Genomic DNA, 20739 nt, shown 5'->3' with positions numbered 1-20739 from the left:
TCCACGATAAAATAGTATGTATAAAGATATTATGTTAAGATCTATAATGGAAATACTCGCATGAAGATATTAAGGATACACAATAAAATGTGTCATACATAAAAAAAAAACAAAAATGTTAGTGACGGAGGATAGTTTTCGATTAAGATTTGAAAAGGAAAACAACTTCCTTCATCCATCTAAGAGACTAATAGAGAAGCTTTTATGGGAAAATAATATTTTTCTTAGTTAATTTTAATTTTTTATTATCTATTATTATGCTTTTCTATTTTTTTTTTATAGAGAATAATTTTCTTATTTTATCTTTTCCATACCCTGTTATTGGAGTTTTCTGATTATATATATATATATATATATATATATATATATATATATATATATATATAGGCAAGGCTAATACAACATGTAAAGGGTTGTAATATATAGAAAGGGTTGTGAAACATAGATAAATAAAAATTAAATATTTTGATATTTTTTCATATAATATTGCATTATTTTTTTATCTTTCAAAGATTTTGAATTGTCTTTGCTCCTTTTACCTGAACCGTAATATTGTTTTGGCACTTTTTGTAAGTGGGTTTTGATAATAATTTTTTCCTTCTCTTTAGGCCTGGCTTTGAAATACGCCCGGACTCGATCATGGTTTTTCTCAAAAAGGAAAGGCCATGCATGCTTCTGCAGTATATTGCAGTGCACAATCTGGGGGATTGCACAAACACAACTTCACTTCAAACCCACTAAAAAAAGGCAGAGCCTTTGTTTACAAGAAAGAGGCTAAAACTAGAGAGCTTTTGGAAGAAAAGAGCTGTGGGTGTCGATTGAGCCATAGGCTCATCAACGAATGGCAGAATCTTTGTAGCCTGCAAATTGAGCATTTTATGAAAGAACTTAATGTTGACCCTGAAAACTGAGAACTGAGAAATGCAAGGCAGATAAGAATCTCGTCCTAGGAAAGTTAGAACCGCAGCAATGCGCAATGCAACATTGCTTGGAAGCTAAATTAAACATGAGCATAAATTAAATTTTCACTGCTTCTATTGGCCTCTTCCCTTCCTGATAGTACTGAAAGTACTTGCTGACATAATCTTGCACCTTCTTGTATAATCTCGGCCTCGTCTCACTGACTGCCCCATCCACAGGTTCAATGTCGTTGTCTGGGTCTGGAGAACAGAACACAGCCACGGAAGTCCTCTCCCTTTCTGAATTTGTCACTACTCTGTGGACTGGGCTCTTGAAAAACCCATTGCTCATTACCTATGTATGCCATTCATAACTAGTTACAGTTAGCAGTGAACTCCCATGAATTAATTTCACACTTCAGGCTTAAGGCATGAAATACTAGTAGCAGAGAGTCTATTGTCTAAAATGTTTCTCAGTCTGGAGTTTACTATTCATCTTCGTTTTTCCTTAAGAAATGCATCTATGCAAGGAGTTCTATATATAAATTGAATGCATGCTGATGATGAGACAAATCTGTAATTTACCTCTGATTGATCACCAACATTAATAAGAAGAGCTGAGGAAGCTGGATAGGAACTCTAAACCATTGATCATCTTTAAGGAACTGAAGCCCTTCGACTTCTTTGTCTTGCAGGACGATGGTGATTGCTGATCCATCTGCGTGTGGTTTCAGGCCAAGAGATCGGTCAGGCCTCGGACAGGGAGGAAAGAAGTTGAATCTGGCCTGCATTAATGCCCTTTCTCCGTACTTGTCCAGAAAGCAGTTGTCTTCCAAGTTTAATGACCTTGCCATGGCTTTGAGAACAACTTCAACTATCACCTTTAACTTTGTGGTATATTCTTGCAAAATTTCCCTGCAAGCTCAAGATTTATTTCATATTTTTATCTTGTCATTATAGGAGGTGATTTCCATACATGGAGCAATTTCCATACATGGTCATAAATGGTTGGATTAAACTGTACATGGAGCGATTTCCATACATGGTCATATATGGTTGGATTAACCATTATCTTTATAATCTTCAGGTAGCATGGTTAACATACCTAAAAATTTCAGGTTTTTCAGGCCAAAATTTGAACTGTCGCTGATCTTCTGGGCTTACTATAAGATATAATCTGTCTGTCCAATCAAGTATTTGATCTTCTGAAAGGATCATGTCATTTCCATAACCTTCTGTGCTATCAACTGCTCTGGAGTACTTCAACTTCTCTTCCATTGGAAGTGCAAAGAACTGCGCAGTAACTGAACGTACTTGGTCCAAGAATACACCAGTGATTCCATGATTTATTGACTGGAACAAATAACCCAGCTCTTGAGAAAAAAAAATTATAGAACATAGCTTGTCAAACTAAGATCCTGATTGAGTGATTTCAATATCTAGTATATGAGCATGGTCACAAGAAAGTAGTTGGATTCAAAGAAAAGTATTTGAAAAACAAACCATAAAGCAGCCACATGAGATGAGAGCTGAGTGGAGTTTTTCAACTTCCTCTCTGCTTGTTGACGGAGATGTGAGGCGGCTTATATCAATAACTGGCATCTCCAACACTGGAAGAGAACGGTCTAGGACTCCATTAACACCATCTTCATAGAAATAATTTCCAGGAGGTTCTTCGTTGTTCATGACCAACTCTTGGACAGATTTTGATTTTGATTCTATTTTGGTAGGAAAAAGATTATCAGCCATACTTTTCCAGACACTGAGATCACACTTGATTTTGATAGCTGAACAGATGATATTAATTTATGGTTGCCTTCTAACTTGAACAGGAAACAAGAGAGAGAGAGTTCGAACTAAACTCAAGTCCCTATGTATAGAAATACGTTCGTAGAACTTTAAAAGAAAATTGTCTAGTAAATAAACCAAAAGATTTACAGGAATTCACTCTCTGTTTTGTCCTAGATCTTGAGATGAGTTAAATAGTTCAAAAGCGAGGCTTGAGTAGAGTTGACAGGGAAGGTTTGGCTGGGAGAGTTGGCCAATTTGCAGCCATAAAAAGGACTAGATGAACCAAATCACTACAATAAATAAATAAAAAAGAGAAGGCAGGCACTATCGAGTGATGAATTCATAATTGTCGGTAAAGGTCATTGAGCAACGTTAAATATTTTTTATCAAATTGATGTTAACTCTTTTCAGTAGTTGAGTATTTTTGCTATGTAGAAGCTTGACTATTATGAACAGTTATTTCAGACATGCCACGCATTATTCTACTCCTGGAAACCCCTGCTCTTGTTTTGTTTAAAAAACATTAGCAGCAGGTGCTTGAGATGAGCCAAATTTAGTAGCTCAATTGTTGGGTTTGTTTTAGATTATGGGTCTGAGAAAAAAAAATCAATGTATTTAGTTTTAGGTAAGATTTATTCATGAGTGCTTCAATTCTCTATATTTTGGTGGTTATAGAATATAGAGTTTTTTATAACTTGTGTGTTTAGAATTGAAGAAATGATAGGTAATTTAATGAGTATCAATTATTTTTTTTTGTTAATTTTATTTTTAAATTGAAAATTTGAAAAAAAATTAATTTTATGAGGAATTGATAATAATTAAATGTATTAATTTAGGTTGAATAAATTTGAATTAAAAAATGACAAATAATTAGTTGGTTCCAATTAGTTTTAGTCAATTTAAAATTTTTAAAAAAATAAATTAATATGTAATTGATCATAAGGTATTAATTGATTTTATTTATTCTTGAATTGGATAAATAATTGATACTTAGTTGAAATCTGATATGTTTTATTATCATTTTAGTATTGTAAGTTATTAGTTCTAAATTTTACTTTACAAAATTGTGTGCTACTTGATTGAATTGATTTGTTTGGTTAGTTATATTAGGGTGATAATCTTTTTTAATTTAAAAAATTATTGCTATTAATATATTATTTATAGTTTTTAAAAATAATGGATAATTATTATTGAATGTATTGAGAGTCAAGTGATTGATTGTATTGAAAAGATTTTTTTAAAGGGATTAAAGGTTTTGTTAATTTTATATTTTCTAAAAATAGTAATTTTATACTTTCTAATCAAAAGATATCTTATTAATTCGAATCAAAAGATATCTTATTAATCCGAGTAAAAAATTTTAATTTTTTGTGTCACTAAAAATGAAGTTAAAGTTGACGTTGATGAATTAAATGTAATATTAAGTAATAATTTACATGAAAAAGCATATAAAAATGATGAGATAGACAATAAAAATAACAGAAAAGATGATGTTAGACATAATGATAATAAAAATAGAAGGAAGGATTTGGATTAAAAGATAATGAATTAATTTAGATGTCTTTCATTGTATAACAATATTAAAAATGTGTAAATGTGTAAGATATTTATTGATGTTTTATAATGTATTATATTTATATTTGTTAGAATATTTGTTGTGATATTTTATTTTTGTGTATTATTTATATGAAACACATCTTTGGATAAATATCCAATGTGAAATTTGTAAAAGATAAATTTTAGAGATGTTTTTTTTGTTATTGTGAGTATATAATTATTGGTTTGTGGATCATAATAAACAAAAAAGAAATTGAAATCTTTGGTAAAATTGCTGGAATCAATATTTCATCGGCTATTCTGTTGGAAATTCTACAGGAATGTTACTATCAATTATTGAGCGTTTGGTAAAACTTACAAAATATATAACGACTCAATGATGGAATTGTTGACAGAATATTTTTTTTAGAGAAAATAAACACTGATGGAAAGTTCTGCGGGAAATAGAAGGTAAAAGCTGATTTTTAGACGTGAATATTCCATAGGCAATTCAAATCGCCGACGGAAAAAAACACTGACGAGTTAGTTTATTACGGTTGTATTTCTTGCCGGTTCTACCGGCAATTCAAATTACCAACAGAATATTTCGGTTCTACCGGTTGACTTTACATATGAGCATGTGGAATGATGGGAACTCTAAACCACTCGTTGCTTTCAGGAATTGAAGACCTTCCACTTCTTTGTCTTGCAAGAGGAAGGTAACTGCCGATGCATCTGCATGAGGCTTAACGCCAAGAATTCGATCAGGCCTTGGACATGGAGGATAGAAGTTGAACCTTGCAGTCACAAGTGGCTGTTCTCCATACTGGTCTAGAAAGCAGCCTTCCTCCAAGTTCCATGACCTCGCCATGGCTCCAAGGAGAAAGTCAACTGTATCTTATATCGAGTGTCTTGTTGACTCATTTGTAGAGTCAACTGAGAAATATTTTCCCTCTAGCTAGATGTTTACAAGCATAATTTTTAACACAATGAGAGCTGAGTGGAGTTTTTCAACTTCCTCTCTGCTTGTTGACGGAGATGTGAGGCGGCTTGTATCAATAACTGGGATCTCCAACACTGGAAGAGAACTGTCTAGGACTCCATTAACACCATCTTCATAGAAATATTTTCCAGGCGGTTCTTCACTGTTCCTGACCACCTCTTGGACAGATTTTGATTTTGATTCTAATATGGTAGGACAAAGATTATCAGCCATGATTTTGCAGATCACGCTTTATTTTGATAGCTGTGCGATGATATTTATGGTTACCTTCTAACTTGAACAGGAAACAAAAGAAAGAGAGTTCGAACTAAACTTAGCCGTTATGGATAGCTATACGTACCATGGAGTTTTCTGCTGTTCCAATTCAGAGGCAGTGACCTGCTCTATCCAAACATGAGTGTGGTGAAGGATGTGTCCACGGAACTATTGAGGAGCTAGAGGTCATTGGGATGGTGACATTGTTCAGAGGTTTAAGGCAGGAAAGCTGGAAAGTACTATTGGGTGTCTGTGGCTCCTTTCATTGGTTTTATCTGCTGTTTCTTGTCTGGAAGGAAGTGGCTCTGCGATATCATGTTTGTCTTATTATCTACTTTTTGTCTTCCACGATATTAATTTACTAATTAATCCTAGGAAACTTCTTTTCAGACTTTCAGCAATCATCTCTGTTGGGGAGATTCGCTTTGGAGTTTTCAGGTGTTGAGAGAGAATTCCAGATCCATTGTTGTGATTCCGAGTGTACAGGTCAGCCATTATCTTATTAGTTGGACTGAGCTGCATGGACAACCTGATTTCCAAGAGAGGCACAGAAAATAGATATTTTTTGTTAGCTTATTCGCATTTTTCTATCTGCTTCTCTTTTCCTCTTTCCAATTCCTTAATGGTCAGGCTGTAAGTCCTTACTTTATTGGATGAATCTCAAGATTGCTCCAACAATGAGCTTTTTCTCACCAATCTTCATCTGATAAATCCAGGCGAGACAACAAGCACCACAGAACAACAAATAAACAAGGACTGCAGTCGTTCTTTGCCTAAGCTTATTGAACATTGTTTTAACACACACACACACACACACACACACAATAGTTCTTTAATTACAGATGGAAAAGATCAAATCTTTACTGCTTCTATTGGCCGCTTCCCTTGTTGGTAGTATTGAAAGTAGATACTAACATAATCTTTCACCTTCTTGTATAAACTTGGCCTCGTTTCGCTGATCAGCTGATCTGCTGGTTTGATTTCATTATCTGACTCAGGAATGCAGAATACAGCCAGAGTGTTCCTCTCCCTTTCTGTGTTTGTCACCACCCTGTGTACTGGGCTCTTGAATATTCCATTGCTCATTATCTGTGTGTATCATTTCATGCCAGATATGCAAGGGTCAATTATGAACTATACTAGTATCATTGCCTAAAATATTCTAAAGCACAAGCCAAACCTATTCTGTGAGACTTCTTGTCTAAATCTTGTGAAGGGAAACATGAATAATTAAAGCTAAAATTGGGGAAAGAATTTACTGTTCTATGTCATTCACGTCTGCTAACAAGAACAAAGAGCACTTCAAGTAATAGGATTTACCTCTACTTGATCTCCGACATTGACTAGAAGAGCATGTGGAATGATGGGAACTCTAAACCACTCGTTGTCTTTCAGGAATTGAAGACCTTCCACTTCTTTGTCTTGCAAGAGGAAGGTAACTGCCGAAGCATCTGCATGAGGCTTAACGCCAAGAATTCGATCAGGCCTTGGACATGGAGGATAGAAGTTAAACCTTGCAGTCACAAGTGGTTGTTCTCCATACTGGTCTAGAAAGCAGCTTTCCTCCAAGTTCAATGACCTCGCCATGGCTCTAAGGAGAAAGTCATTTGTCTCTTGTAACTTCACGGTGTATTCATGTAGGGTTTCCCTGCAGCAACGGTTAAGAACAAGGTTAGCATGTACTTATCAAAATCTTATTAATGCATTGGATGGTTATCAGCTGTAAGTTCAACCATCTCCATCGCTGCAACTCAGTAGATATGTCCATTCTTCTTTTAACATTGTGAAAATTCACTGAATAATTTGGTAATGTAATTTAATTACCTAAAATCTTTAGGATTTTCGGGCCAAAATTTGATCTTTCTCTGGTCTTCTGGGCTAATGGTAAGATACAATCGATCAGTCCAGTCAACTGTTTGGTGGTCTGAAAGAATCATGTCATTTCCATACCCTTCAATGCTGTCAGCTTCTCTGGAGTATTTCTGCTTCTCTTCCATCGGAAATCCGAAGAATTGCTTGCTAACTTCACGAATTTTGTCTAAAAAGGAACTCGTCATTCCATGATTTATTACCTAAAACATCAAAATAAACTCTGATTATATCGCAAGAGTAATGCTAGTTATACACATGGAAGCATATTGTAATCTAAAATCTGGGTTGTATCCATAGTTATTCAAGTTTTTATTATATTTTGTTATCAAATAGAAACCAGAATGCATAAAGCCCTAAACTTGACTAGAATACTCAATCCAGATAGTGTGAAATAGAGAATGATAATAATTCATTAATCCAGTTGATCAGTGTCAATCGAATCTTGGGCTTTCACAACATTTCTTTGACCATCTTTAATGCTCAAATCATATTGAAACAGACATTGATCAAGAGTAGAACAGGGAATTATCAGTAGTAAGAGTGAGTTTAGAAAAGTAAGGAGAAGGACCTGAAAGCAGCCCCATGAGCTGAGAGCTAATTTAAGCTTCTCAAGTTCTTGGGCACTGGTTAATGGAGAAGTAAGGAGACCAAGATCAACAACTGGGATTTCAATTAAAGGAACAGGAGCATCAAGGACTCCAGCATCATTTCCTTTAGAGAAATACTTCACTGGTGGTTCTTGTCCATTGGTAGCCATTTCTTGGACTGAATTTGATATCAACTCTGCCATGGCAGCCATGTTATCTCACCCGCAGCTGCAGAAAACTACTTGCTTTAGTCGCAGTAAAGGTGGTTTTATCAAATAGGGTTTTTTCTTCGACTGAATTTCAGCAGTTCATGTGGATTGTACAGCAAAGAAAGATTTGGACTTGTCTGCTATTTAGGATCCATTCAATTCAAATTTGATCTATTATGAAGCCGATGCGTGCAATGAGCTCTTTTTTGTTCTCTTTCTGGTAGCTGTAGTCAAAGATTGGAGGATGGCGGCCATAATTCCAGCCCCTTCAATTAAGTCAACATGATTTTGTAGTCCCAGGTCACTATGTGATCTGTTAACGGAAGCGAAGGTCAACTATGCTTTATGCTTTTTATAATTTAAATTTTTTTAAGATTTAAAATAGGGGAAATATTTAATATTTATTTATTTAAGTCAAATTTTTAAAAGGATGCTATAATTTTTTATATAAAAAAATAAACTAGTAATATTGAATTGAAAAAATGAACTAAGAAAATTATTATTTATAAATATAAAAAAAACTAAAAAAACAATAATACATAATAGAAAAAAATATAAAAAATATAATTAACATAAAAATATATCTATTTTTCTAGAAAAAATCTTATTAGTGTTCTCATGTTGAAATAAATTTGTGCTTGAATTTAGACCTTAATAAAAAAAACTATTATCTATAAGAAGATTTTTTTCACGGACCATTTCATCATGAATTCATAAAATAATATTTTTGTACTAATTAAGATATCCAATAACATTAACCAACATAGATAGAAACAAAACATTAGGATGTTTTTTTTTTTGGAGAAAACCTCATCATTCTTCTGACATGAACACATTCTATTCTATGACATCATCTAACCATCAGGAATGGTTAAGCTCTAAAACACGTCCTCTATAATTTCCATTCAAAACCACTAATTAACGCAAGTAATAGCAAAAAATAATAAAGTTAGTTGTAAGTTAAAACTTTCAAAGATTAAAAAAAAAAAATACATCATAACTATAGAGAAAACATCCAAAATATTCAATTTTTATTAATGCAAGTCTAACAAGCTAAAAAGCTAGTACAATTCTTTATACAATTAACTAAAAAAAATTATATATTTTACTACCATTTTATTTTCCTTTAAGAAAGAGGCTCGAGTTCAAGACCTTTAAGGGGATGGAAAGAGGAGGATAGATGTTAGTTGAGCTACGAGCTCATTGACAACATGAATATAAACCATATATATTAGTGATAAATCTAATTTTAAAAAAATAATATCATTGTTAATGAAAATAGTAATAATAATTTTCAATGTTATTATTAATATCATTGTTATAGAAAATAGTAATAAAAAAGAGCTTTTTATAATTGGATGGTTTAATTAATTAAATTGAATAAGGTTCAATTTGATTCAATGACTTTTCAAGAGCGGAACGGAACATGTGGAATGGAACTGGAACGTTTCGGGTGGAATTTAGCCGAAAAATCTGGAACGAACCGAGATTTAAAATGAGATGAAATTTGTTTCATTTTGTTTCATTTTTTGAATTGGTATAGAATATTTTAGTTATTCCAAGCGAAACGAAACGAAATTGACAACTTTGCTCTGATCACATGATATCTTATAAGCTGCACTCGCTTGTGACCTAACCCATAAGTATTATTTTAATGGTGAGTAAAATATTGTAAGCAAGTTGCAACTGCACTACAGGAAATTAAGGAATCTTATTTGTAGATTTAGCTCCGGCCTATGTGTCCTCCTTTCCTTTACACAGATCACTGAAATGCCTGTTACTTTCAGCCTGAAACACAGGCGAAAGATGAACTTACTATTGACAGAACTAGCTGAAGCCCATGAACTGGAAAAACCACCTCCGACAGACGGCAACGGGAGCTTACTTTTACTGTGCCAAGTGCTCTCTTCCCATTTATTGGAAGCGCTCAAACTTGATACATAGCAGCATAATTTCTCAACATCCTCTATTGTACCGAAGCCTTTTCTCTTCTATCGACCCTGAGCTGGTTCTATAAACTCCACTTGTGAAATGATGTATTTATATATATATATATATATACTGATCGCTAACAAGTATCCCGTTGTCGTCCAGCGGTTAGGATATCTGGCTTTCACCCAGGAGACCCGGGTTCGATTCCCGGCAACGGAATTCCTTTTGGTTGTCAAACAGGTTTATTTTATATTTTGCCCCCTTGATTTCTGTATTATCTCAATTTCACCCAAAACTTCGGTAGCCTTTCCAATTGCTACCTTCCATAGTTCCATTTCCATCCATTTTCGTCCAAATTTTAATTTGGAACCCTGTAAGAATATAGGTAAATTTTATTTTCCCCCCCTGAGGTTTTTGAAATATCTAAATCTCACATAAGAAATATTAAAAACTGATAAAATTTCTTTAAAAGAAACAGAAAAATCAGTTAAAATATTTTTTTTCTAGGAAAACAAATTACATGTTCAATATATGAGAATGAATTTATAGAATCCTATAAACAAGATAGGTAAATTTTGATTTATTTCATCCATGGTTTTTGAAATATATAAATCTCACCTAAATATACTAAAAACTTTAGAAATTAAAAAAAAAGTCTTTAAAAAATATATATTTTTCTTGAAAAACAAATTGAATAAGGTTGTCACACATCACTTTAATTCTTAATTTTATCATTGTGCATTTCTCTTCAAGTAATTTTCTTCTATAAAAAATTTATAATTTCTTAAATAAATTAACTCAGACACTAACCTAAATAGACTAAAAAACTTAAAAATAAAGAAAAAACAAACTAGAAAAAATAAAATTATTAAGTATGATATTTAATTTCTTATGCTAAACAGAAAACAAATAAAAATAATTAAAAAAACAAATAATTTTTTTAAAATTTTTTTATCTTGCATCAGTATTTCCGAATTAAAAAGAACTTCTTCTCAAGTTTAATTTATTTTTTCCTTGATCCAATAAAAAATTATATATATCAAACCTGTAAAATATATATTCTAACCATAAGCCATAAACTAACATGTAATTCAGCAAAAGAACTCCAATCTTGATTGCAATCGCCATTGACCTCTCCTTTCCGTTTTCATTTCTAGAAAATTAAAAAGATAAAAATAAAATAAAATCAACCCTTGTTTTTTAAAATTAGGGTGAGCTAAAAAATCAAAAAATCGATTGAACCGAGAAAATCAGAAAAAAAAATAATCGAAAAAACCGAACCATAAAAAAAAACCGATTAAACCGATTAAAATTTTAAAAAAACTGACCTGTTCGATTCGGTTTTAGTTTTATAAGTCTGAAACCGAAAAAACCGAACCGAACCTAAATCGAAAAAAACCAGAAAAAACCGAGCCAAACTGAAAAAACTGAGCCAAACCAAAAAAACCGAGCCAAACCGGTTTGAACCGGTTTTTATCCTAAAAAACTAGACCGAATTGAAACCGGTTGGTTTGAACCGGTTTTAGTTCGGATTTGGTTTTTTTAAAAAAATAAATTCAGTTTTGTTACTTTTTTTATAAAAACCAAACCGAACCGAAAATAATGACTCCTACTTAAAACACATTCTATAATCTCATATTAAAAAAAAAACAAATCTCGATAAGAAAAAAAAAAAAAAACAATTAAGGATTACCCCCTTAACATAAGATAAAACTAAAGGTCTCACTTTTCTTCTAAAATGTCATCTTAATCAACCGCTAACCAAGATTCAGTTTAAGGTTTTGTTCTAATAAAATTATATTATTATAACAAGAAAAACCTCGAAAAAGTACTACATCCATATAATTAATGGACCCTTAAGAAGTTTGTCTACAAAACTCTCACGGTAAATATAAAACTCTTTTCAAATGAAAAAAAATACTTTGACAAATAATTTTTTAACTAATTAATATTTAAATTAATAAATTATTAATTTATTTAATTAATAAACTTTCAAGGTTATAAGAGTATTAATTTTCAAAGATTTAATTGTATATTTTACTTAAATCTTGATATGGATAAATTGATTGACATGTATATATGATAATAACATTGTAAAGTTTTTTTTTATGTAATTAGGTTAAAAATGTTTTAAATGCTATTATTCTTGAAAACTTATTATGTAGTATTTTTGAGAAAATAAGAAAAAACCAGAATATTTGTTATAAGAATTCAAATGATGGTAGAATAAGTTACAAAAACCAGAAATAAATGATAGAGAAATCAAATATTGTTTAAAGACATTCCAATATATTAATGCTTAAATAAATATTAATTTAAAATTATAAAAATATTTATCAACACTTAATATTATTAAATAATTTATTATGAATTGCTATTTCACTTTTATGAATAAGAGAAAATAACAAAAATCACTTGCAGAATATTTTACATAACTAATAGTAAAAAATGTAGTATGCGATAGCTACCCGACAAAGGTGGGTCCCACTAACAAACAACAGCCACAAGTCATTCCTCCGTGGCCACCCCAAGTCCTTGCAAATGATATGCCAAGCTTTCTGCAATGGCTTCCTCTGACAAGAAGAGTCAATGGACATAAACATAATGCTTACTCTTTCCTCTCTTTATATTGTCTTCACTTACGAAAATTACAGTTCTTTCTTCGTCCCTCAAGAGAAAATAAAATGGCAAACTTAACACTCAAAGCAAAGAGCTTTTGCTCTCTCTCACACAACACAAACACACAAACCTCAGTCTTCAAAACAACCACCTCATTCAAGAACAATTCTTTACATTTCCTTCACTCTGGAAACAGCTTGAAGTTCAGGGTTTGGTGTGGTGTTAAAGAGAAAGAGAACGTGAAAGAAGGTGAGAGGGTCCCTGATGTACTCGCTGGACTCAAAAAAGCTGATGAGTTGGACCCCAAGAGGGGTTCAAGTTTGGATTTTGAGCAGAGATTGGGGGATGATAGTGGGTCTAGTGAGGTGGGTTTTGATTGGAAATGGCCTCCATGGAAGAATATCCCTCTGAGATATAAGCTTATTGGCACTACATCACTTGCCTTTGTTATTTGTAATATGGACAAGGTAAGTAGTGGTATTTTTGGTCTAATTTGATATGTTCATATGTCTTGGTTTCTGTTAGTTTTAAACTAAGAATAGTGATTTTTTAATGGTGCTGCTAATACTTGGTTACTTGTCTTGTGTTTGTGGCTAACGTATGTTTTGATGAATTTGCTAAATTGGGTAGGTGAACTTGAGTGTTGCAATAATTCCTATGTCTCACCAATTTGGATGGAATGCATCAACGGCTGGGCTAGTGCAATCATCCTTCTTTTGGGGTTATGCTTTGAGCCAATTACCAGGAGGTTGGCTTGCTAAGATTTTTGGTGGGAGGTTAGTTCCTCATGGCTTGCTGTATTTACAATGTCTTTCACATTAGAGGAATAGGTCATTTTTCCCATCAATAAACTATTTTTATAGGCTCCGGCAATGGGAGACCACTTATTTAAGCTCCAGTAATGGATTTATTACTTGGAAGCATGTGGAGGGTGGGGTCATATTAGTATCTTTCAGTGCAAGATTTTACCTTGAGCTATTTAACTTCTTCTCCCATGCACTTACTTACACTGGTCAAGTAATGCTAACTTCTTCTCTTGATTGAGATCTAGTTGAATGATCTTCTATGTTTGATTATGGGCCAAATGATGTTCCTGATCACAATAAGTTTAGCCAAGAATTGAACATATCAGGGAAAGAAAAGGATTTATATAGCTGATTTAATGAGTTGGCATTAATGTTTTGGGCTGAGTTTTTTAAGTCGAGTGCTATTTCTAATTTTACAAGCTTAAATTGCCTTAATAAAGGTGGAGGTTGTTCTGATTTGACAAAAAATCAATATCAGGTCTCTGCATTCCATCAATTTATTTGCTCTATTCAAGTAGTCCTCCCTTAAGATTTAGAGAAATATTCTTTCCACTCGACTGTGATCCTGACTTCTGCTAATCGATGCAAATACTATGCTTCATTTCCATTAGACTTTCTAAACTCTAAATGCTACACCTTAACTGTAGCATTTTGGGAATATGAACTGCATACACTTTCATTACGACTGTAGATTTCATACTTATTTCATCCCCTCCAGTGCTTAAATGTACAACTGTTTACATTTTTTATGTTTGCACAAGTAATTTTTTCCGCTCAATGTAACCGAATGCTTGATCCATGATTACCCTATGCACTAAAGCAGTAAAAATCTATATGTTTTCGGAAATATGGCTGACTCCACTTGGGCAGTTCATGGTTTTGATGGTTACACTAGGTCTCTTTGAAGTTGGAGGGTAATAGGTTTTTCTTTCACCTGTCTTCTGGGTCTGGTGCATTTTGTGCTATACATGCCTCATGCCTTTATTATTATTATTATTATTATTATGCAGAAAAGTTCTTCAGATTGGAGTATTGACATGGTCAGTGGCTACAGCACTTCTTCCTTTTCTTGCTGGATATATGCCCGGATTTGTGTTGTCAAGGGTTTTGGTATGTGCAGCTTCCTCCCATACTCCATATGTTGAGCAAGTATTTCTATCCAACTTGTACGCACCTTTTCATGAATCTGCAACTCATTACTAGTTAAATATGCATCATAAACATTTGTGATAGTTTAGAGATTCTCCCTTACTGAATTAGTCTCTGTCTCTCTCTATCTTTTCATATTACTCTTATGCATTTTTCTTTGACGTTCCTTCAGTTAATGTTGAATTGCATAAGTTGTTTCGTGTATCTCATTGAGTATTTCTCTTATGTGTTCCAAATCTAGGTTGGAATAGGAGAAGGAGTTTCCCCCTCTGCGGCAACTGACCTCATTGCCAGGCATGTATGACATCCAAAGCTCTATAGGAGCATGTTTTAGTGGACCTTTTAGATAGTATCTGGCTAAACATAATCATCCATTTCTATGTTTGTGTTGGGTATTTGGTTTTCATGTGTTTCAATTGGACTAGTATTCCTTCGTGCTTTTTCTTAGTTTTTCCTATAGTCATGTTCATGAACAGATTGCATTCTTTTTCATTATTATATAAATTGGTAGTCTCATGGAAAACTTCTTAAAGATTTCATTATGGAAATATTTGGAAGCTAACTTTTCTGTGTGGAGCTTTAGGACTATTTCTGTGGTTTATGGAGTGTCCTGCTCACCTTGAACAATTTATTTATGTACAATAATAATCAGTTAAATGTGTATATCAATTCATGTTTCAACATAGAGACTTATGTTTCCTATCTCTGTATTTTAAGTTTTTTCTTGGCTTTCTTCTGTTTCATATTAACTTATTATCTGTCTCAGACTTGTCCTGCCTATTTTGTGGTAGGCTGTGTCCTGTTTTCTTGTTCTCCGCTATTGAAATTATGCTTTTTGGCTTGTTAAAACTGCAAACTCGTTGACTGCAGTGCCCTATGGCTTACTTTCTTACATTGTACATTCTTTTATACTGCCAGCATGTCATTGGGATAAAGCCAATTTCTGATGAAGAGCTAGTGTAGAGTTCTTTTCTCCTTTTGATTTGCATTGACCAACACTGCATGCAGGTCGATACCTTTGGAAGAGCGATCACGAGCTGTAGCATTTGTCTTTGGGGGACTAAGTGTAGGAAGTGTTACAGGGTATGTTTTGTTTAATTTGGTGTGTGATAGCAACAATTTTTTCTATTGAGGAAACTGCTTGCCTCTTAATTTGAGTCACCCAGAATGTTAACTGTAGAAATGTCATATTCAGCTTATTGACTTGTGTGATTATCGATAAGTAGAGAAACTATTTACAACTTTACATCTTCCTGTGAAATTGCACCTAAAAGGAATCAGTGTGTGAGGTCCTAAACATATTTAATCGACAAATTTATGCTATAATGACTATTTTCTTCTTTCTGTGTCTGTTTTGTTTAAGTTAAAGTGCGTTCCTGGTTTCATTTGCTGGTATTTTCTAACATTTTTAAAGTTCTTGCAGGCTTCTTTTAGCTCCTCCGCTTATTCAAAATTTTGGTTGGGCATCTGTATTTTATATATTTGGCTTTCTTGGGGTGGCCTGGTAAGTATCTGTCCCTAATCTCATGGATTTCAATGCTTACCTGCTTCTGCCTTGAACTAAAGGAAATTACACTTTTATGATACCCATAAAGGCTTTTGTTTTCATGTTAAATACAAGATAATATTTCATGGCTTTTTGGTCCACTTTGGTTCTGAACTGACTGATCAATTGTTTATTTGATTATATTCAGCTTTTTAAGTTGCTAGTATTAACAACTGACTAAGAGTTGATTTTATAATTTTGGCAACACCAAAAATTATGAAGGTTTTTGGGGTTTCAATATCTTGAAGAGGGACAGGCTTCATTCGCTGCCAAACCTACTTCACGTGAGCACTTTACTTGTATTGATTTTTATTATTCTAGATTTGATGAATAAAGCTTCTGAGTTTATTGGTATGTAGATGATGATTAGTTGACCACTTGTGTGTGATTTTCCAAATCATATGGTGTCTTCTTTTGCATCTCTTTTTGCATGCTGATAATGCCTTATTCTGCTCTGCCTTTCTGATAAAATTATATGGTTAGCTTACCTGACATTGCACATATGAAAAATATTTTGCCTAATTTATACATATTTAGCAATTCACAGCGGAAGATATAAAAAAAATTTAAGCTAAAGGAGTCACATTTCTGAAACACCCTAATGTTTAGGGAGCCTTGTATAACTATTCATATATTGAGTTGCAAGAGAATAACCCACTTTATATTCCAAATATCATTTTGATCATAAAAATATGTCCTCCATATTGTTCAAAACATGCTTAGTATCTCATTTCAGATGCGTATACTTTTACTGCTCAATATCGTTGCCTTGGAGACCATCTTGAAAATTCATCTCATCTTTTCCACTAGAAGGATGATACCTGAAGAAAAAGTCTTGTTCTAGAGGCTGGAGAGAAAACTTCTAATTGGACTTAGTGTATTATTTTTAAACCAGTAGCATGTTTCCCCAAGTGTTCAGCTGACTTTCTATGCCCAACTGCAGTATTGACCTTTCATTGGAGGTTATCCTAGGTAAGGCTCAATTCTTAGGTGATGTGCTGATATGAACTAAATAAAAATAATTTGTTGTAAAATTGCTGTTTGTCTTTGTGTTCCCTTCCTCTTATTCATAAGTGCACTTTTCCTTGATATGTTTGACAGGGTCCCAAACTATCTATTCGGAAAAATCATCAAGTAATGCTCTTGCAGAGTTGGGTGGCTCACTGAAGGTACAATGCTTTCTTCTTTTTCTTTGTTCTCCTATATAATATTAGAAACTGTAAGGATGGAGAAGGTGCTGATTGAGAAATTGAATGTATCTTAAATGCAACATTTCTTGAAGAGTGGCATGTTTCACTGATTTGTCAAGTTAAACCCAAGTAACTAGGCTTAAGGGTCATTCAATACTCTAATACTCGATGGCAAAAGTGAATAGATCTGCCTGAGTTCCAGCATCATATGTTTACTGATATTCATAACTAAATGGTTAGAACCATAGTTCTCCAGGAAGTGCTATTCTCTCAGATATTCTTGATTGTTCTCTCATGAGTTTAAATATGTATAGCATACAAGTGAAGTCTCCTGAGGGAAAGTACCAATCCTCACCAAAGTATGAAATTGTGAGGAAATTTAGGAAGTTTATTGTTTTCAAAATTATTGTGAACTGTGTATAATACCTGATTTTGAAATTAAGGACCTTCCCTTAAAAAATGTTTTAACCATTTGCGCTTACTTTTCTTAGTGTCTCTATTGTGACAGGATGTTCCATGGAAGGCATTTTTCCAAACCCCAGCTGTATGGGCAATGATATATGCTCACTTTTGTGGAAGTTGGGGTCATTATACTTGTTTATCTTGGCTTCCTTCTTATTTTAGGTATCTTTTCAGTTCTACTCTCTGAATTTCTTTGCTCATTCTGGAAAAAGAGAATTTAGCAACTGCTATATCAATGTCTTCAATGTGCCTGCCATTATGGCTGTAATGCAAAGAAACCTAACTTTCAATGGAAATGCCATGCAGTGAGGAGCTGAGCCTGAATTTGACAGAAGCTGCATGGGTAAGTTTGAAGATCTATGATTGTCTTTCTCTCACTTTAGTCGAGTATAGCACTCAAATTGCATGAACAAGGAAGAATGATTACCTTCAAGTTTGATGTACATTAAATTTTTGCATCTTGAAATGAATGTGGGAAGTCATACTTGCTAAAAATAAAGAACTCCGTTGTACAAGAAATCACACATTTCAACATCTCATTTATTGTTATCGGTATCCTATTTACCATGTACATAGAACTAGTTTGAAATCATCCATCTACAAGCATCTTTTGATGCAAAAAATTGTTATAGAGACATGCTGGTGCTATAACGCGCCAGAAACTAGGGTATATTATGGTACCATACCACGAAGGTGTTCATTTTTACCTGTGAGGGATTGATCTTCCTTGCAGTAATTTAGATAACATGTTGTAATCTGAAATTGAGTACAGTATGAATGTTTTATCCTAAATTTTTATGGTAATTTGACTGGTCAGGTCCCTGAGGACTTGAACTTTACATGCAATACTATTGAAGCACTGGTGATAACACTTGAACTTGGGACTACCATGTCAGTCCAACGAGTCTGAACATTGGATAGCCATCAATCTTTTGATTTTTTAACTGCAATTAGAACATTTGACACTTTATTTTCCTATGAAGTAACTATCAACAATTTCAGGTTTCTATCCTTCCTCCCTTGGCTTCAGTTTTCGTGACTAGCATTGCCGCACAGCTTGCTGACAAGTTAATTTCCAATGGAGTTGAAATCACTACGGTCTGCAAAACCAAACGTCTATTGTTATAGTTCTACACTTCTATAATCATCATCTTGTCAGAAACTCTTCACTGTGTCAACAAGCTTGACCTTTTTGACCTTGCAGGTGAGAAAGATTTGCCAAACAATTGCCTTTTTGTCTCCTGCTCTTTGCATGACTCTCTCCTCTGTGGATCTAGGATTGCCTCCCTGGGAGATTGTGGGGATTCTCACTGCTGGCTTAGCCCTCTCAAGCTTTGCCTTGTCTGGTAGTGGAGTACTTGAGAACTCTTTTAATTCATTTTATGTGTAGGAACGTATTGACTTGTGCTAGGTTAATTTCTAATTCAAAGTTTTATCATTTTTGCAGGACTTTACTGTACGCATCAAGATATGTCTCCTGAATATGCAAGTATACTTTTGGTATGTAAGCCTACAAATCCTAGATTTGGTTGCATATGCTATGCATTTTCTAATCGGCCTCCTGTATAGATTGATAGTAGGTTTCATTAGCACGTTCCTCACTCTCACTTGACTTAAAATCAATTCAGCACATGGTTCCTGAATTATGTGCATCATTATTTATGACATGGAGAAATGATACCCAGTCACTCAATAATATCTTTTGCAAGGCGGAGTTGGTTTTAGTGTGAAAGTGCAAAGCAGAAAAGAGAGAAAAAAAACTATGCTGATTCACTGCAATTAATGGTTTTGTTCATGGATCTGTCATCCTTTTTTTCCAGATAGCCACTTCTCCAATTAAGGTTGATCCCAGGACAGGAATTCTAATTTTGTCATAAATCCCTTTTTTACATGGATTTTGGTCCTATCATCAATGAGTATTTGTCCATGTCTGCCTTCAGATTATTCAGGAAATTATGCAAAGTTGTAATGAAGTGGCAGTTCTAGATTATACTTTCGTGAAACATTCTTGTGTCAATGTTTCTAATTTTAGCTCCAGGTCAAGTACATAATTCATTCATTTGGATCCATCTTGACTACTGTAAGCTTGCCACCGTTTTAAGGCCTTTGCTTGAATTTGTAAAGCAAAAATAACTTCCTTTTAACCATGTTGATCTTTTTTTTTTTCTTTTCAATTTTATTATGCAGGGCATTACCAACACTGTCGGAGCAATACCTGGAATTGTAGGGATTCCCTTGACTGGTTATCTACTAGATACAACTCATTCATGGAGTGTAAGTTGCCTCTTGACCACTTTTAAGTTTTAATATATGTACTTCTTTGGACAGGTTTCTATATTAACTTCTCCCAAGTAATTTTTTATTCCTTGTATTTTTACCATGCAGATTTCATTGTTCGTTCCATCAATTTTCTTTTACTTGACCGGTACCATTGTATGGTTGGCATTTGCCAGCAGCAAGCCTACAAACTTTTCCAACACGGATTGACTTTGGATGGATATTCTTGGATGAAGCATCCAAATTAGAGAACACACCATTGAATATGTTGTTCATTAAACTTCTTTTCATAGCATTTGGTGGAAATTACCTCATCTCCTATAGTTAGCTTCTTCATTTGTATATTGATACCAAGTGTAATCTACTAAACATAATGCATGGTTGACCTTGTGGTCTTGGGTGGCCACCAACATGTAATTGACATGCTTGTTGTCCTACTGTGTTTTAAGGCTCGCGTTTTATGGTATGCCTTGGAATGCTCAAAAACTTTGTGATACCAATCTCTCTTATCTACCGCGTGATAAATAAATTAAAAAAAAGTGTCCTGGGGCAGTTCATTACTGTAGGACGAGCAGCGCACACTGCAGAAAAGAAATTTATGCTATG

At 33.7% G+C, this 20739-nt stretch overlaps 2 protein-coding genes, 1 long non-coding RNA gene, 1 other non-coding gene and 1 pseudogene across 5 annotated transcripts; 3 read left to right on the top strand and 2 right to left on the bottom strand.

Annotated features, from left to right (window-relative positions):
• Positions 1–707: 707 nt before the first annotated feature.
• On the bottom strand, positions 708–2949 carry LOC133674168 (protein SRG1-like; annotated as a pseudogene).
• Positions 2950–4879: 1930 nt separating this feature from the next.
• On the top strand, positions 4880–7216 carry LOC133674113 (uncharacterized). The gene is made up of 3 exons (XR_009835120.1): positions 4880–5419; positions 5513–5970; positions 6880–7216. It is a non-coding gene; the product is annotated as an uncharacterized LOC133674113 (long non-coding RNA).
• On the bottom strand, positions 6100–8450 carry LOC133674112 (protein SRG1-like). Its single transcript, XM_062095099.1, has 4 exons — positions 7925–8450; positions 7309–7556; positions 6805–7132; positions 6100–6573 (listed from the first exon to the last, which is right to left on the bottom strand). The coding sequence occupies exons 1-4, from the start codon at positions 8153–8155 to the stop codon at positions 6337–6339; spliced, it is 1044 nt and encodes a 347-aa protein (XP_061951083.1). The 5' UTR covers positions 8156–8450; the 3' UTR covers positions 6100–6336.
• A 1780-nt stretch (positions 8451–10230) lies between these two features.
• Positions 10231–10303, top strand: TRNAE-UUC (transfer RNA glutamic acid (anticodon UUC)). The gene has a single exon. It is a non-coding gene; the product is annotated as a tRNA-Glu (tRNA).
• Positions 10304–12617: 2314 nt separating this feature from the next.
• LOC133674441 (probable anion transporter 6, chloroplastic) lies at positions 12618–20599 on the top strand. 2 transcript variants are annotated; one of them, XM_062095543.1, is made up of 15 exons: positions 12620–13170; positions 13334–13479; positions 14520–14619; positions 14900–14952; positions 15667–15741; positions 16082–16162; positions 16427–16488; positions 17306–17373; positions 17903–18018; positions 18163–18199; positions 18859–18954; positions 19061–19202; positions 19304–19356; positions 20044–20130; positions 20242–20599. In XM_062095543.1, the coding sequence occupies exons 1-15, from the start codon at positions 12631–12633 to the stop codon at positions 20341–20343; spliced, it is 1758 nt and encodes a 585-aa protein (XP_061951527.1). In that variant the 5' UTR covers positions 12620–12630; the 3' UTR covers positions 20344–20599. The 2 variants fall into 2 exon arrangements, 1 of the variants encoding a protein (XP_061951527.1); XR_009835233.1 differs by lacking the exon at positions 20242–20599 and having other exon boundaries at positions 12618–13170; positions 19134–19202.
• The last annotated feature ends 140 nt before the right edge of the window (positions 20600–20739 follow it).

The sequence above is a fragment of the Populus nigra genome, chromosome 15, assembly GCF_951802175.1.
Source record: "Populus nigra chromosome 15, ddPopNigr1.1, whole genome shotgun sequence".
Classification (NCBI taxonomy): Eukaryota; Viridiplantae; Streptophyta; class Magnoliopsida; order Malpighiales; family Salicaceae; genus Populus; species Populus nigra.
The sequence above is the reverse complement of the archived record's forward strand: the minus strand, read 5'-3'. Positions and strand labels throughout refer to the sequence as shown.